This window comes from Aulonocara sp. 'chitande type north' Nkhata Bay, linkage group LG20, assembly GCF_057382095.1.
Source record: "Aulonocara sp. 'chitande type north' Nkhata Bay isolate Kocher_YH1m ecotype deep benthic linkage group LG20, A_spYH_male_GT1.1, whole genome shotgun sequence".
Lineage (NCBI taxonomy): Eukaryota > Metazoa > Chordata > Actinopteri > Cichliformes > Cichlidae > Aulonocara > Aulonocara sp. 'chitande type north' Nkhata Bay.
In genome coordinates, this window is record NC_141363.1 from 34,263,877 (window position 1) to 34,281,526 (window position 17,650).

The 17,650-nt window shown below is 40.0% G+C and overlaps 2 protein-coding genes across 4 annotated transcripts in view; one reads left to right on the top strand and one right to left on the bottom strand.

The window, feature by feature from the left end:
- Positions 1-1,483: 1,483 nt before the first annotated feature.
- LOC147306082 (membrane cofactor protein) lies at positions 1,484-9,792 on the top strand. 2 transcript variants are annotated; one of them, XM_086276285.1, is made up of 11 exons: positions 1,484-1,639; positions 1,733-1,930; positions 4,173-4,272; positions 4,352-4,425; positions 7,277-7,495; positions 7,617-7,811; positions 8,503-8,599; positions 8,863-8,936; positions 9,031-9,210; positions 9,299-9,484; positions 9,574-9,792. In XM_086276285.1, the coding sequence occupies exons 1-11, from the start codon at positions 1,585-1,587 to the stop codon at positions 9,594-9,596; spliced, it is 1,401 nt and encodes a 466-aa protein (XP_086132411.1). In that variant the 5' UTR covers positions 1,484-1,584; the 3' UTR covers positions 9,597-9,792. The 2 variants fall into 2 exon arrangements, with proteins under 2 accessions (XP_086132411.1, XP_086132412.1); XM_086276286.1 differs by having other exon boundaries at positions 7,620-7,811.
- scube3 (signal peptide, CUB domain, EGF-like 3) overlaps positions 9,771-17,650 on the bottom strand; it is a 76,766-nt gene continuing 68,886 nt past the window's right edge. For both annotated transcript variants that reach the window (XM_086276272.1, XM_086276271.1), the window contains 13 exons: positions 16,723-16,845; positions 16,456-16,572; positions 16,271-16,366; positions 16,010-16,126; positions 15,702-15,863; positions 15,389-15,592; positions 14,418-14,579; positions 14,158-14,325; positions 13,923-14,084; positions 13,640-13,837; positions 13,400-13,552; positions 12,341-12,420; positions 9,771-12,054 (listed from right to left, as the gene is read on the bottom strand). In XM_086276272.1, the coding sequence (XP_086132398.1) occupies positions 11,902-12,054; positions 12,341-12,420; positions 13,400-13,552; positions 13,640-13,837; positions 13,923-14,084; positions 14,158-14,325; positions 14,418-14,579; positions 15,389-15,592; positions 15,702-15,863; positions 16,010-16,126; positions 16,271-16,366; positions 16,456-16,572; positions 16,723-16,845 (1,895 nt within the window). In that variant the 3' untranslated portion in view covers positions 9,771-11,901. The remainder of the gene's footprint in view (positions 12,055-12,340; positions 12,421-13,399; positions 13,553-13,639; positions 13,838-13,922; positions 14,085-14,157; positions 14,326-14,417; positions 14,580-15,388; positions 15,593-15,701; positions 15,864-16,009; positions 16,127-16,270; positions 16,367-16,455; positions 16,573-16,722; positions 16,846-17,650) is intronic.

Below are 17,650 nucleotides of genomic sequence, written 5' to 3' on the forward strand. Positions count from 1 at the left end.
AAAAAATCGCCAGCGGCCCATGCCCGATGGCCAGTCCAGCTATGCTCAGACCTCTAACTCTACCACCACCAGCAGCATGTCCTGAGTTTCATAACCATTATTAGAGTTGCTGAAATTTTTAATTTTGGTTCCCTATGCAGGAGGGAATAATTAAAACATGTTCCAAACTAGCAGATTTTCAAATATAAATTTTACTCTCCTTCTATAAATTTAGCCATTGTATACAGTTCTCTGAGAAAACATTTTCCCCTTTTTTGTATATTGTCACACTTACATGTTTCAAATCATCGCACAAAGTCTTTTCATTTCAGATGAGACTAGATAAATTAAGTAAATAAAAATGCAGTTTTTAAATGGCAATTGATTTTATTAACTGTTATTATTAACAATTGCATTTATTAATTCATCAATGACTCATCCAGGAGCTAAAAAACAAACAAAACAAAAACAAAAAAACTAGGGAATGAAAATGTCACTTGTCTCAGTTAAGGTCAGAGTTCATAATGGGGTGCTAACAAAGAGACTGGGCAAAAATGGTAAGGTTCCAAGGTGAAAGCCACAGCTGACCACAAACAAACAAACAAACAAAAAACACAAGTGTTCATCTCACATTTTCCAAAAAAAGAAAAAAACATCAATCATCATGATGATCTCCAGGACATTTAGGAAAACTGTTGTTGACACATTATACGATCATTTTGTAAAGGTGGTGTTTTGGTTGGTGTTGAACTGCTTTGGATTATGAGGACAACCTCTGCTGCACCTGGAAAGGGAGAGGCTGCTTGTGGCTTTCAGAGGAATCTGTTGTTGCTGCTACAATAATGACTTTGCCGGATTTTCCTTCGCTCACCCACACTCTTCTTACACACGTTACGTCATGGCTCCCCTGTTATTATGGGTGTCTGTGCTTACATAAAAATACTTTGTTACGTCTTTTATCACGTCTGTGAACTGCCATTTGCTGGAAGTCTTAAATCACGACTGGATCACCTCGGCATTGAAATGGATTACACAGAATAAAAGAAGGTCAAGTCTGTAACACGACAAACAGCTGAAACACAATGTCAGCTTCATCTGCAGGATTAAAATGGTCATACAGTTAAATTCAATTCCAAAAAAATAGCGTCTGTATATTAATATTGTAAAGGCAGGATATGGTGCAGGTCATATTAGAGGACCAAATTAACTAAACCAGTTTAAATAGCATTCTTATACTGGAATAATCCTTTTTTGCTATGAAAGCCCATTATAAATGTATTCTGTTTCTAAAGCCTCGTAGAACCTTCATCTCTTTTTAATCTTACACGGTGAATAAGCAAATAACCACCTACTCACTGAAAATAAACCTGTGCTCCTGCTTAAAATGTATAGATATTACTGTTACGCGTGAGCTGTATTTGGGCTGTTCAGGGATTAAATCATAGATACTAAAATGAAGATTATAGGACTTTTTTTTTTTTATAGTACAGCTTTATGTTTTCATGCCCATTCCCTGATGGGCTGTCCCAGTCTTCCTCTATAAATTGCTTCACTTGATCCTCCTGTTGGCATCTGCCTCTAAGGACAGCCTACAAGCAAGACAACATGAGGACTGTCGGTTGGAGTATTTTGGTTTTCATGTTAGCCTCACCGGCTTCAGGTAAATAGTGATTTGTTCATTTATTATTTTCGTATATCATGTAAATGATGTATTTATTTATAAAACTGATGGTATGATTTCCCAAAAATACAGGTCAAGTATCACAGGATTGTTCAGCACCAGATAAATACCCGAACACCAAACTGGAGACGAAATATGCCAGGAGACAGAAATTCAGCCACAGCGAGAAAGTTTACTACAGCTGTGACGACGACTTCACTGCTTTCAGAGGCAGCAGGGTTGTGCAGTGTGTTGATGGACAATGGACCAAACTGACTTTAAAATGCGAAAGTAAGAATTTGACCATTTATTTGTTTTCAAGGGCGGAAAAAAAAAAAAGAGTCGCTTGCGTGTTGTTTCACTCAGCAGCCTGTTTACTGAGATATTCTTAGACCTGTAATTTACTTAGATGGATTTAAAGCAGCGCAGAAGCCCGCTAACACCCCCTACTGGGGAAGGTGTTTAATAGATATACAAGTAAAAAAAATTTATCAAGAAAAAAGTCGTTCATAAAAAGAAGTCAGAATACACACAGGTTCAGTTCAGTTCATTTTTATTTCAAACATTTCAAACATGTGCCTTCACAATCATTACAAAATATCATTCCATTATTTGTTTGAAAAGGAGTAGGCTGAAGTATTTACTTATTTGTCCCTACCCCCTCAAGTTTTACCTCTCATTCATTTAATTTTTTTTTTGTCTTAAATTAAACAAACAACATATGAAACATATGAAGTAAAACAAAACATAACATACATAAATCAAAAACAAGAAATTAGCAAGCCCCACCACAGTATAGTTTCTTGCATATGAAAAATACAGAATGTGTATATTTGCAGATACACAAGTTATGGAAAAACAACAAACCAAAACAAAACAAAAAAACAAAAAAGAACCGCAACACCATTACCAGCAACATTACCGTCCTGGGTTAACCCCGTTTTCTTCATTCTTATACTTATTTAAAATTAGGTTTTTATATTTTACTTTAAACTGTTTTATGTTTTGACTGTCTTTTATTTCTTCTGTTAGACTGTTCCATAATTTAACTCCTGCAATTGAGATTGACATAGTTCTTAAAGTTGTTCTAGCACTTTGTATTTTTAAATTCCATTTCCCTCTTAAGTTATACCCACCTTCTCTTTCTATGAACAATTTACAGATTTCTTTGGGAAGCAATTTATTTCTTACTTTATACATTATTTGCGCTGTTTTAAGCTTCACCAAGTCTTGGAATTTAATAGCTTGCATTTTGACAAAGAGTGCATTTGTATGGTCCCTGTACCCCACATTATTTATTAATCTAATGGCCCTTATCTGTATTATAGTTATTGTTTGTGTGTTACTTTTGTATGTGTTTCCCCAGACCTCTACACAGTAGCTCATATATGGCAGTAGTAAAGCACAGTATAAAATGTGCAGTGCTTTCTGATCCAACATATGCTTTGCTTTCCCCAGGACGGCAATGCCCCGTGCCAATTTCCCCCGAACATAAGTAATGTGTGGCTTCCAACAGAGCTTGTGGTCAATGATCACCCCAAGAAATTTTATTTCATTTACTCTTTCTAAATATACATTGTCCACACATATTTCTACTGCGATGTTTTTCTTTTGGTTTCCAAACAACATAAATTTGGTTTGGGAAATTTACTGACAACAACATTTCTTACAGCCTTAAAGGTCGATTCACATTTTTCAAGTCTAAATCAGTTGAATAGAGTCATTTAATTTACTTTGAATAACTTTTTTCCCTTACTAAATAATTAAGAAAAATAAATGTCTAGATGCATGCTAAGTTACCCAGTTAAGGAAACAAAAACTTTGTGAATTAGAAAAAATGTGGGGCATGATCTCTTTGGCTTTCTTTGGTTTGAGAGTCACGTGCCGGTCTAAATAACCATACTGCAAACTAATTTTTAACTAGATTATAAGAGATAGTGTACTAGTAATGTAATTGCCTCTGTTTTACAACCAAACTGATTAATGCAGTTCTGTCTTCATAATCAATGGCCTTTTTAAAAATGGAACTGATTTTAATCATTGCCAAACTACAAGATGCAAGATGGTGCTAACAGAGCAAAAGGAAACTAAAGAAATACGTTTTGTCAGATTATCAACTGAGGGTGAAAATTCTTTGAAGAAAAATGAATGTAACTTACATGATTCATCACTCTGCTCTTTTTGAGTCATTTTCCCCATAAATAGGCTTGTAGTTCACCACATATTTTGGCTTGAAGGATAAACTGTGTTTTACAGTTGATCTCTGCAGCCTCTTTAACCATAAATGATCATTTCATGATTTAAAATTCTTTTATATTGCTGGTATCAAGACCAGTTCTGGGCTTCTTAACCTCAGACAAGCATCAAATGACAAGTCCTCTACAGTATCAGTTTCTTCACATGTTCCAGTTTTTTTTCTAGACCTCCATAAAACATTCCAGCGAAATCAGCCTTGGTTGTGGGCTTTTATATTTCCATCTAGAAATTAAACTGTAATGTGTCATTTACACGCTTACTATCTTGCATTTAACAGAGATATCATGTGGCAATGCTGGTGATCTACCCAATGGAGAGTTCCAGTATGAAGGGAATTCATACATCGGGGAGAAGGTTTTTGCTGTGTGCAATGAGGGGTAAGTTTTACTTTGAAGAACTCCTAAAACATCAGAATAAGACTTTCAAGTGGTGTTTGACTGCATCTCTTATCTACAGATACACTCTGAAAGGGCTGAACTACATGATATGCAAAAGGTCTGGATGGGCTGGTGAATTCCCATCATGTGAAGGTACAGTGATGTGGTACATTGAAGTACTCGAACTAGCTTGTAAATGGAAACCCAATAGTTGTGAAACTGTAAGGGGTGGCTTTAAGTGGTAGTGTTAATGCGTAACTAATCCCTGAATGTTATGTAAGTTGGGAGTTTAATCTCTTAACTCAGTTGAAGCAAATTTCCCATGTTTGTTTTGGACAAATTGTTATTTGCACAGAAGTCCACTCAGGTTCAGATCAGGCAGGCTGTTCCTCCCAATCATGCTCCTCCAGGTCTCACTGTCATTCCGTGTGTGAGCATTAAAGACTCCCAGAAGGATAATTGAAGAGCACACTCCAGCCCTCCACCCAGTAAATTCAAGAAGGCTGGGTAGTCTGAACTGTCAATGGGAGCATAAGAACAAACAACAGTCAGAACCCGTTCCCCGACCCGAAGGTCCAAGAAAACAACCCTGTCATCCACCGGCAAAACCCCCAATGTACAGTCCCACTGCCTCAGGGCAAGTCCAGGCACAGTCCTGGAACAATCCAGCTCCTTTCCACGAAACTGTTTCCAGAGCCTGACGTATGTGACGTATGAACCCAAATATATCTAACCGATATCTCTCAACTTCATACAACGCACTTTCCCTGCCAGAGAGGTGACAATCTATGTCCCAATAGCCAGACTCGATAGCAAGGTTCCCCCTGTAGGTGGTGGGTGTACAGGAGCAGGCTAAGTGGAAAGCAGCTCAGGCAGTAGCTAAAGCAAAAATCTCAGGTGTGGGAGGAGTTCAGTGAAACAATTGCTGTTGGTGTCGAAGCAACTCTGGAAAACCTATCATGTGATTCAGCAGGGGAAAGCATTGGAGCTCCCCACTCCCTCTACTCACATGGTGTATAGAGTGAGTGGGGTGTTTTTGACTTCAACTGAGGGCATAGTCGGGCAGTAGAAGGAATACTTAAGATAAGATAATAAGATAAGATAGGACTTTATTAATCCCTCGGGTGGGTTCCTCTGGGAAATTCGACTTCCAAAAAAAGCACAGCAACGACCGAAGTTACAGTTACAGAATTGTTATATATATATATATACACACACACACACACACACACACACACACACACACACACACACACATATAAATACAGAGACATATATAAATAAAATATACAAAGGGGATAAATAGAATAAATAGGAATAAAAAATAAAAATACAAGTGAATTGCACATTTCAAGTATTGAGTCTATTGCACTATTGACTATTTACAAAAAGTATTGCACAAGGTATTGTACAGTGAGGTGAAGAGGCACTACAGCTTAGTTGTTCCCCCCTCCTTTGTCCTCCTGTTTCCCCTCCCTCTCCCCTCCAGAGAGGAGTTAAACAGTCTGATGGCGTGTGGGACAAAGGAGTTTTTAAGTCTGTTAGTTCTTGTCTTGGGGAGAAGCAACCTGTCACTGAACAGACTCTTCTGATTTACTTAGAGGACCTCCTCCCATTGGCATGTCTTCTGTAGAGGAAACAGATTCTGGGTATGATGGGGACAACTTGCCTATCACCAGAGGTGAGGTGACTGAGGCAGTTAAACAACTCCTTGGTGTCCAGGCCCCTGCATTAGATGAGGTTCACCGGAGTTTCTAAATAATCTGGATGTTGTAGGGCTGTCTTGTTTGACATGCCTCAGCATCAACATGTGGAAATCTTAGACGGTGGCCCTGGACTGACCTTGGAGTGGTGGTTCCAATCTTTATGAAACAGGACCGGAGACTGTGTTCCAACTACAGGGGGATCACACCGCTCAGCCTCCCCAGGAATATCAATGCCAGGGAGCTGGAGAGGAGAGTTCATCCATTAGTCAAACCTCAAATGCAGGAGGAAAGAATGTGGTTTTTGTCCTGGTTGTGGAACAGTGGATCTTTATCCTCTCAACAGTATTTAAGGGTGCATGGGAGTTTGTCTAACCAGTGTACTTTTGTGGACTTGGAGAAGCTATTTATTCGCATACCTCACAGTATCCTGTGGGGGATGCTTCAGGAGTATCGGGTGCTGGCCTGCTGCTGAGTTATTCAGTCTGTGTACAACTGTGTACAATTTCTAGGTGGAGCCAGTTGGTGGAAGGCTTTCACTTTGGTGGCCACAGGATCTCCTCTGCTTTTTGCAGATGATGAGGTTCCAGCTAATCTGGATCAGGGAAGAGTTGCTCCCCCAACTGGAGGAGTTTAAGTATCTTGGGTCCTTGTTCACAAGTGAGGGGGAAAAGGAGCAAGAGATTGACAGACTGATTAGGGCGGATAGCAGGGTCAGAATTTTGGTGTAAACTACATCAAAGCACGGATCCAACCTGCCTTGTGACAGCAGTTCAGACTGTAGTTAATGTAATGGTGTGGGAGATATGTTGTTGACACACTTTGGGCCTCTTAGTACTATTTGGGCATTGTTTAAACACCACAGCCTATTGTAGTATTGTTTCTGACCATGTCTATCCCTTTATGACGACAGTGGTCCATATTCTGTTGGCTTTGGCAATGAGTTCACTGTGATTAAATGGCCTTCATGGTCACCAGATCTCAAACAGAGCTCCTGTGGGATTTTATGGAACAAGAGATTCACATCATGGTTATGTAACTATGGGACACTTATCATGTCAGCATGGACCAAAATCTAAGAAAATTTTTTTTCATTTAACTTATTTAATCTATGAAAAAGAGAATTAGAGCAGTTCTGAAGGCTAATGGTTTCAGCGCAGTACTAGTAAGGTATATCTACTGAAGTGGCCAGTGAGTGTATAGCCAGTTTTTCTAAAATAAGTATTTAGATTTATTAAATTCTAACCTTTGTTCACTTGTACTTAAGACATGAAATAAATGTTTCTTATTTTTACTATCAGAGGGAGGCATCACCTGCCCAACCCCAGAAGTAGCCAACTCTGTGCAGAGAACTGGAGGTGTTTCTGCATACCAGGTGGGAGAGAACCTGACCTTCATCTGCAGTGAGGGTTTCCAGCTGAATGGAGCTCAGCAGACCACATGTGACTCCAGTGGCCAGTGGAAGCCTCAACCTCCTCAATGTGTTCCCATACCTGATGATAAAATTCAACCATCACCTGGTAAAGGGTTCATATTTTTACCTGATACGCCACTTACGCTGCATTAGCACTATGAAAAATGGCCTTCATCTGAGTTTGCTAAAACTAAAGTGATATCTTCCCCTGTGGAAAATGTTTTCAGCAGGTAGCTGTGGTGTGCCACCAGCTGTCAGCAACTCCAATGTCCACCTTGCTGACAGGTTCATTACAAAGACATCTTTCTTTTCTGGGCAAAAGGTCTATTACAACTGTGATGTTGGATACATTGCAGCAGGCGGCAGAAAGTCTCGCCTCTGTATTAATGGGAAATGGACACCACTGAAGCTTAAGTGTGAGCGTAAGTATATTTGATATTTCTTTTTGATCAAGTCTTTTTATAAAACCTAGTTTTTCCACATTTTATCCCATGACCAGGATAGGATTATTGTTGACATAAAAAAATATATTTTAGAATAGCATTTATTAATGTAACACTCTTCAATTAAATTGTAAGTTGCACCCTTGTCCATCAGAGGATTTTAGTGGCCCTTCAGAAATCAGAAATAATTCACTCCATATCTGTTTTCAAATATCCTCCCGGAAACACTAAACAGTGAGTCCTGGACAAACCTCTACCACCTGGAGTTGACTTTTCTTACAGTGGAATGATTTAGATCATATAATATGGATTTTTAAGCCTCTTTGCTTTACTTTTTTTTTCCACGCATTTACATTTTACCATGGTATCACCCCTGCGGGGAGTGCTTAAAACATTGCATTTCTATTGCATACTTAAAAAAAAAAAAACCCTGTAGTCTAGGCTGGGTTACCACTGAGAGTAACCTTGAATTGGACAGGATTACTGCATTATCTCATTTGACTAAGTCTTGAGGCTCAATTGAACTTATCCATGGTGAGATGAATGAATGTGTTATCCAAAACGACAGCACCACATGATGATGATAGTTTGTCTTGCCTCCTCATTACAATAAAAATTCTTGAAATGCAGTACTGTCATGTTAAATTATTTCTGTTCTTTGGCTGTAAAGGAAAGCTTTGTGGCTCAGCTGGAGATATTCAGAGTGGACAGTTTGTATATACTGGAGTAGAATTTGGAGATACCGCTACAGCCGTCTGTGATGAGGGGTAAGAATTTTTAAACCTCCTGCATTCTCAGTGAATGCAACTTTGAAACAAAAGGGGTTTCAGCCTTTTGGAGTTATCAGAACTTCTGCATTTATTACTCGCAAAATGTTTTCTGTACTCGAGTCACAATTGTTATTCTACAATTGTGTAACATAACATACAATCGAGTTACTCACTGTGTCCAATGTAGAAGTGGAATTTTAGAAATCATTTCGAAGATGTGGTCTTTAAATGAACTCTGCGACCCATTTCCTGACATTTAGGTTCATGCTTGTGGGACGTGCAACCAGACACTGCATGAATAACGGCTGGAGCGGACGCAACCCTGTTTGTGAAGGTTAGGTTGCCTATCGCACAAGCACACCACAGCTTTTAGATGTCAGTTGGTTTTCCTGAATCTCAGCATCCTAAAATTATTGTATTTCTTGCAGCTGCGGTGTGTGAGGACCCTCCTGAAGTGAGCAACGCAGAAATAACCGGCCTTCAACGTGAACCTTACACATACAAGAGTGTTATTCGCTATTCGTGTCGTGCAGGAACTCTTGTTGGAGAAAGGGAGATTTGGTGTACTAAACATGGGACATGGAGTGCACCTGCACCAGAATGCAAAGGTCATATTCTGACAGAGCAGATTGTAGTTTTTATTGTGTTTATGAATAATCATTAAAGTTGAATTCTTTTCTTTTTTTTCCCCCACAGAAATAACATGTCCTTCACCAAATGTGCCTAATGCTTACTGGACAGGAAACCACAATCAGAAGTTTCAGTACAGGGCCACTATATATATTGAGTGTAACATGGGTTATGTCATGAGTGGGCCAGGTACAGTGTACTGTGAACGTGATGGCCGATGGTTACCTGAGCTTCCCAAATGTCAACGCAGACGTAAGTAATCAGTACTTTTTCCTGGTATGAGTAACCTGAAGTACTGTTCCCACACTAAAACTATGATTGCCTTTTTTTTCCCTCCCCAGGTTTTGTCAACCAGTGGGGCTAATTCCCCAGCTCTCAAACCTCAGCGCTATCTGTCAAAACTATTTAACAGCATTCAATGGATGAAAACAGTTAAGCTAACATTGCATTCTTACCAAAATGCAACTTATTTAAAATCAACCTAAGCCATTTGGGATACCTAATAACCTAAAAATGTATTATACATTACTATACAGACATTAAAACATGTTTTAAATGAAGCTGAAGTACAGTTTGTTTATTTTGATACGCGTTTGGGCAAGAACAGGTACAAACTTTTCATTCACATCTGTACATAGGTTGGGTTTTTTTCTTTTTATTCCTTACAGTTGATAATGTTATGTGTATCATCTCTAGACTAAACGGTGAGTGAGCATTTCATGAACAAACAAGCTACAAGAAAACAAGAACACCAATTCCATTCATTTTAAAAAGACAATACAAAATCCAGACATTTCTTTACATGAGCAATAACAATTCAAGTGCAAATATCATTATCAACTCCGATACATCATAGCAAACTCTTATTTTAAAAGGCAACAATTAAAAGGGGGGGAGTAAATCAGGTTGCAAAAAGGGAAAAAAGAAACAAGCTGATTTAGGTGGGATGGGTCAGTTTTTGGCAACGTGGGCCAAGTGAGCGCATGGAGAAGTTGCATATTGGATTTTAAGCTATAAATCAATGACTGAAGCTGATAATAAAGTGAGGATTTTATAGCTGACGAGTTGTGTTACTTGGCCCAACATCGCATTTGAGTCCAATATGTTCAATTTCTTTGTCCTCCTAAAGTCTGAGTCTTAAAATACATGGGGTGACAGTGCCAACCACTTCACCAAGATGCCACCCCTTTGTTACATTTCACCACACATAATGCATTTTTCTAAAAGTAGTTACATTTTAGAAGTTAAATATCTTCACAATGACTTACATTTAATACAAGGAGTCGCAACAAGAAAACAACCCAAAACACATTTCACAAGTTTTTGTGTCACACTTGGCTTTAACCAAGAATTCATTTTCAATCATTGCACTCTGTATTAAAATAAAGGGAAATGACTGACTGCAAATCTAGAGCCCAAGACAACTACACATGCCTTCTCTTGGGAGGTCTTTGGAAGATCTGTCTTCTTTAGGACAGAATAAAATTTGAGCAGTCTTGGGTGTCTTTGGACTTTGGCGGGTCGGACATGAGGGGCAAAAATTTATTTTGGGGGCCCTGTGTAAGAAAATTGTAATTACAGAATTCAACCCTCGTCTAATTTATTTTCATTATTTACAAGACTAAAAAAAATAATAAAAATAATAAAAACAAATTATAAAACTGGTGGAATATCAATTTCCTGGGTGTAGAAACTATAGTGTATCAGATTCGGAGCTTCCCTTTGTTTTTAAACCTATAGATTATAAATGTGTAGCGTACATCAGAAAGACAATGAGACTGAAGAATTAAAGTGACCTTTTAAAAGAAGCAGCAAACATAATGTCCCTCAAAGACATTTCTTTCTCTCTGAGACATGTTCCACTAAGCATCACATTATCTCATTTCTGTGGCTCCCAACAACTTTTTTCATAATATCCACCACGTTCCTAAAATAGCTAACCACCCTTTTTTTTGTATTTGCTTTAAGTTGGCTTGGAAAAGAGCAACAGAAATAATCTGAAGGTTGGAAAATGCTGGTACAGTCTAAACAGACAGAGAATAACTGTTTTAACAGTAAAACCCTTGGAAACTGCTCTAAGAGCTCAAATATAGTCGGGCTTTGAATGAGCTGGACCGCAGCTGCGACATGAATTTTACAACTGCTCCTCCTCGAGGACAGCACACAGACACTGAAGATGGAACCAGAGTTACACAACACTTGCACAACACTTACAGTCATACTTATTGGTAGGAGTTGAGCTCATTTAAGCAAATACAATAACAAGCTCAGACAGCACGCACAAAACATCACTCCTACTGTCTGAAATAGGCGTTTCTATTGTTTGTTTTCTTTTTTTGTGTGTGTGTGTGGTTTCATTGCACAACACAATAGAAACCAAACCCACTCACAATACTCTATATCCCCACTAAATGTTTGAGCTCAGGAATGCAGACCTGTGCTGAATGGTAACTGACCAAAAAAGAAAAAACAAAACAAAAATGGTGTTGGAAAATTTCTCAGGTCTGCATAGTGTTTATTGTCAAAGCCTACAAAAAAATAAGAGGGTAAACGTAAGAGTATGTCTCGTGTTTTTAAGTCCTGTGAGAGTTGCGCGATGTGGCCTATAAGATGGAGGGGGATATCGGGGGGGAGGGTCGCGATCCGGCGTGTCGGCAGCTGTGTGGCTTTTACTTGTATGGTCGCAGAAAAGCAGAGACTTTGCTGCTTATGAGACGGATGAAGGAGCGGGGAAGCAACTCGTTGGACTCCCGAGTGGTGTACTTAAAGTAGTTGTGTGGGTGAGCCAGCACATCAAAGAGAGTCTTTATCAGTTTTTTATCCTGTGAGGAAAAATCAACAGGTATAAAGTCTTTAATGAAACACACTTTAGTTCTCAGTTACTGCCTTAATCACATTTGAAGGTGTTGCTAAATACTGGGAAAAAAATTGCAGCTGTAAGAGAACATTAATCTCGTCAATATTAACGCACCGCCTGACTCACAACAACAGCTTTGTTTATTCTTACGACACCTTTCCTCTTCAATGAATCACCTTCGCAACAATGAATGATGCCAATGATGCATACAGTTAGCAGGAAAAGGAAAAAGAAAAGGGGGCTGGGCTAACCTTGAGGATTTCTTGATGGTTTTCAGAGGCGTAGAGCCTTCCGTCTCGCACTATGTCCTCTACGAGCTGTTCGTAGTCCTCTGAATTCATAAAAACAACAACGCATAATATAATCACTGCTTGCTTTCTCATAGCATGCTGAAAACAGGTCATGCAAAACAAGTTAGGTGGTGAAAAAATAAACACAAACATGGCAAAAAAACTCATTCATATACTGGAAAACTCCCTTTGACTCAACTTAATGTCACCTTTTTGTAAAGGGAAACTACAGTGTAACATTAAAGGTGATTCATAGGCAGGTGTGTGTTTGGTACACACCTAAGCCATCAGGGTGGCAGAGAAACTGATTAATCTGTCAGACAGTCACGTTTTCCAGCCTCTCTGTAACATTCCTTTCCTTTGTACTTTGGACTGTTAGCCATAAAAAATTATATTTTCCTCTATTTTACAACTTTTGGTTTTTCTGAATAATCGATCATTTAAAAGCAGATGACAAATATATAATAGTAACAGTTAATTGCATGTCCACCACAGTTGCACTCTGTTTTTGGTGCAAAATATGTAACATTTTAGTCATGACGGCAGATATGTTTTTTGTGCTGCAAGCGTTATTCTCATTAAAATGACATTAACGCCATAACCGCGTTAAACCGGCAAATCTCCAGTTACGCCGCAAATCTCCGTTGTGCAGCCCCACGCACGGGGCGACCCGCGCTAAATAGCTAACGGAGATTTGCCGCATTAATGCGGTTATGGCGTTAATGTCATTTTAACGAGAATAACGCTGACAGCACTAGTTTCCATGTACAATAATTAGCCAATCATTCAAATTAAATGTTGTCCATCTTTTTGCAAAAAAAAAAAAAAAAAAGCTAATATGTGTTGTTTTTACACAGCTACACTGACAAAAATAAAAAGACTGTCACCTGCCACGTTTATTAAAAATAATACTATATAAGATTTATTTTATAAAACAACCCTTTAAGGTCAGAAAAATTTTAGACACATAACAGTTCACAATCTAAGCCATCTGGTGAGAAAAGTGATAATGTTTCATACCATCATAAGTAACATAGGGGATCTGAAAGCCTCTGGCGCTGTTAGCCTCATTAGACTTGAAGTTAATCCAGAGACGTCTGGACCGAGCTGTGAAGGCGATGGGCCGCTCATATGTCTGACATGTCTCGTAGGTGGTGATGGACGTAGCTGACCCTTGTATTAAAGAAGAAAAATGACCAGGTTTATAGTGTGATTAAATTACTACATTTCAATGAAAGCTAATGAAAGAGGGCCACTTACAGTTCTTCCTCATAACCAGCACATCTCCACATTCATCCTCTGAAGGCAAGAAAATCTCCGGCACAACAATTAGGATCTTGCGCTTGCTGGGTGGGTTGATGTTCCAAATGCACTCCACATTTGCAGGGTAATTACCAGGATAGTTAGGTGACTCAATATAACCCATAAACTCGCCCATCTCCCCGCCACATTGCCTGTCTAGACGCACACAAACATATCAAATTAAATTCAAGCCCATGTCTGAGAAAAATGAACAACACAAAACAATCATTTTCATACTCACTCTTGCACTGCGAGACACTTGTGGCACCATCAAAATCAGTGGTGGTATTTCCAGGACAGGAGATGCAGTAGTTTTGTTTAAACTCTGTCTGATAGGTCCCCACAGGGCAGCGGATACAGCGGTGTACTGTGGTGTTGTAGTAATGACCTGGAGAACAATCAACTGCAGGGAAAAAGTAAAAATATTAAGCGAAGAAGTTTGGATTTCTTCCCCCCAGCAAAGATAAAAAGTTGACCTTTGACTTCACAGTCGTGGAAGGAGCTGGCCCCTTCCCGCTTGGTGCTGAGACCTCCCCCACAGGGAAAGCACAGGGTCCGTCCCAAATCTGGTTGGTAATTGCCCTGAGGACATGGCAGGCAAGGTTTGAATCCACTGCTGGAGTAGTACCCTGTTGGACACTGGCCTGGATTTGATGTGAACAACACAGGGATCAGGCTTTTTAATGAGTCAGAAATGGATGTTTAACATAGTCCGTGAGACTTTAAACAAGGCTACCTGCACAGGAGGAGATGTTCCGTGCGCCCACAGGCCCATGGCCATCGCTTCCAGGACAGAGGTCACAGGCCAGCTGCCCCTCTTTCTCCTGGAAAGTGCCGGGTGGACACTGGACACAGCGTTCCTGCTCACCGTGGTAGTAAGAGCCTGGCAAACATCTGACTGAGAGAACATCCACAATGGCTTCAGTTAGAGATTAGGACACACTTAGCTATAACTCCTCATTAACTAAATGTGTAACGTGGATGGATAAAATATGCATTTGTTATTTGTATCTGGGATCATTTCTATTAATTCTGGTGGTTAATCTTTGTAACACATGAGGAGAGCAAACCAGAGCAGATGAACACAGTTGTTTTTTTTTTTGTTTTATTGTTATTGGCACCCCAGGTGATAGTGGGTTCCAAAGTAGCTTGCAGGGGCAGAAGCAATTGGCTAAAACAGCTTAACTTGCATGTCCTTTATTACATTTGCTAATTGGATGCAGAGCTGGATTATAGTAGAGCCATCACATGATACTGGATGACACTTAAATCAGCTGATCTCCTAGGGTTGTGGCTGGGTCTGATTGGGTGATGACTGATTAGTTTTATTGTGTAGAGACCTCACCTGAAGACTAGCTAAAGACACACCTTCTATGAAACAATGATGCACAATGTGACATTTCATAAGGTTATATTCTGACATTTAGGGTGTACTAACACTGGGCACAATTGCTCTGTAATATAACCAACAGTCCAACCAATCTCCGCCTGGGCCCACCTGTTCAAGCAGCCCAGGACAGAGTTAACCAGACTTGACGCTCAGGTATGACCCAGTGCTCCCGTTAGTCAAATTAACTGAACTTTGGAGCTCAGACGTGCTCATGTGTGGTATTTATTGGCTGCTGTGAGTACATCCTAAGTTTCTAAATACATCCTTGCAGCAAAATTAACTTATCCAAGACTACCATTTCTGCTCTCTGGTCTTACCACATCGGCCACTGTCCCTCTCCCAGCCTGGACCACAGTTTTCCTGAATAGGAGCAGCCTGGGGAAGTTTTTGGGCCACCTCATATTCCAAACCAGCAACTCTGATGAGGAAGCGCTCCTGGTTGATGGACTTCTTCAGAGCCTTGATATAGGTTTTAACCTGCTTCTCCATCCGTTGTCTCAGGCAGCTGAGATTACAACTCCCTGGATTGGAGTCCATAAAAAATGTAAATAAAATTTTAAATAATTATGTCTTAAGCACCAACTAAGTTGATCAAGGTTTTCCTTTGGGATGGAAAAAGAAAAGTCCAACCTGTAGCATCTGTAGGTTTGACCTCAGCTTCCAGCTCTAATGTAATGCGTGTTACTTCTTTGTTGGAGGGGTTGCGAGCACGTCGCCCTTTAGCTTTCTTGGAGGAGTCACATTTAAGGTTGACAAATGTTACAAGGCAGTTGCTGCAGGGCTGCCCTCCTCCTGTGGACACACAATATCATATAATATCTTTAAGGCAGCACCGGCATACATTGCTTGGATCTGTTATAGAGCAGTCAACCTTTAAATATTAAAATAAATAAATAAACAACACATCTGTAAAGGAACATATCCAGTTAAGGACTGACCTTGTCCCAGTGTCCGTCCTCTGTCCTCAGTTCGGCCAGGCAGCTTAGGATGCAGGTGACATTTGGCGTTTTTGATCTTGAAAGAAGCCGTCTGCTTTACTGGAGGGGCCAGAGCCTCTACAGACAAACACAGCCCAGTGGGTAGGAGGACACTGAAACATCACACTGCCATCCCTGCAAAGACAGCTGTCTGTGCTGTTGTGATTGACATGTTGGGTCCTCGAAAACTCTGCGACCATATGAATATTGAGAGTGACAAACCTATGCAGCTCTGACTGCTGTTGGAGTTCAGCCTAGTGGGGGACTTCCCTCTGAGGATGGGGATACCACAACTGACAGAGTAGCTGTTATCAGATTCTGTAAAGGTTCACACAAAAATAAGTCCATAAACTAATCTTTTGGATCTGAGATAATTTGTGACTCGACTCTGAATTGCGGTGACATACCTGCCAGATAGTGAGCCTTAGAAGCACATGTAAGAGAGCAGCTCTCTTTCTTGCCAGTCTTGCTGCAGGTCAGTGTAGCCTTTGGTGCTACAAGCCCAGGAGGACATTTCACAGGCTCTGAGAGAAAACACAATCTACAATGTATCACATAATGTTAACACCAATAAGCTGGCGTAGAGAGAAAGACTGCACAAGCAGTATGTGGAAAAGGCCCGCTTCGAGTGTATGTCAGTGAATCAACCACTTGGGGGCAGTGCTGCTACATACCAATACAGTCTTTCTTATTCCAGTGCAGCTTGTACCCCGGTGGACAGGTACACTCATAACTCCCCAGTGTGTTGACGCAACCGTATTTACAACCTCCACGATTTATACTGCACTCGTCGATATCTGTGAAGAGAGGTGTTAACATAAGTACAAATGTCCTGCGGACATCTGAACATGCCTGGAGAAGATCAAAAAATATCAAAGGGAAAAGGATTTTTATTGACAAATACGGCAACAGAAATATAAAAACAAAACAAAACAATGTGATTAGTCCAAAACAATCTGGAGTCAATTCTGCTGATTTACATGAAAGACAAGCAGGCCTCTTATAAAACAGCACAGCTATGAATGACGAGTTCCTGTAAGCTCAGTTCCATTCATCCTCACGCTCTGGAAAGATTAATGCGTTTGCGTGTAAACAGAAGTGATTTCTCGTTTTGATGTCACCCACATTCAATTTCATGGTCAAAATTTCTCTGCTCTTCAAGGAGAAAGACTTGTGGCAAGCAGTAAATTATAATCAACTTTTCAAACACATGCTGAGCTAAAACCACTAACAGCATCCGGGATCCAGATGCAGTCTGGCTGCCGTCGATGCCAGACAGAAAATTAGTTTAGTGAGTGGAGCTGAGGATTCGGCAGGCTACGGACAAGTGGCACTGGGAAAGAAACGGAGATAATGGCAGTGATTGATGATCTTGCTTGCTGATATGAAATGCTCTTTCTTGTCTCATTCAATTATTCACTCTGAATACAAACAGTCTGCGTGCCACTGCACTCCCCGAAGAAGATGATGACTTCATCAGTAGCGCTCTGCTGTTCTGAAGCCAGAACTGCTTGAAAATGTTGTGAGGGATGTGCTGCTTATCCTCTGCATCAAAGCACTTCATTTAAAGGACAAAGAGCTCTAATGAAAATCTGATGGAAG

Excerpts from the sequence above, each read along its gene's own strand:
- LOC147306082 (XM_086276285.1), top strand. The coding sequence starts at position 1,585 with ATGAGGACTGTCGGTTGGAGTATTTTGGTTTTCATGTTAGCCTCACCG. Across the intron at positions 7,812-8,502 it reads ACTGAAGCTTAAGTGTGAGC|GAAAGCTTTGTGGCTCAGCT; the intron begins GTAAGTATATTT and ends TTGGCTGTAAAG. Across the intron at positions 8,937-9,030 it reads ACGCAACCCTGTTTGTGAAG|CTGCGGTGTGTGAGGACCCT; the intron begins GTTAGGTTGCCT and ends TATTTCTTGCAG.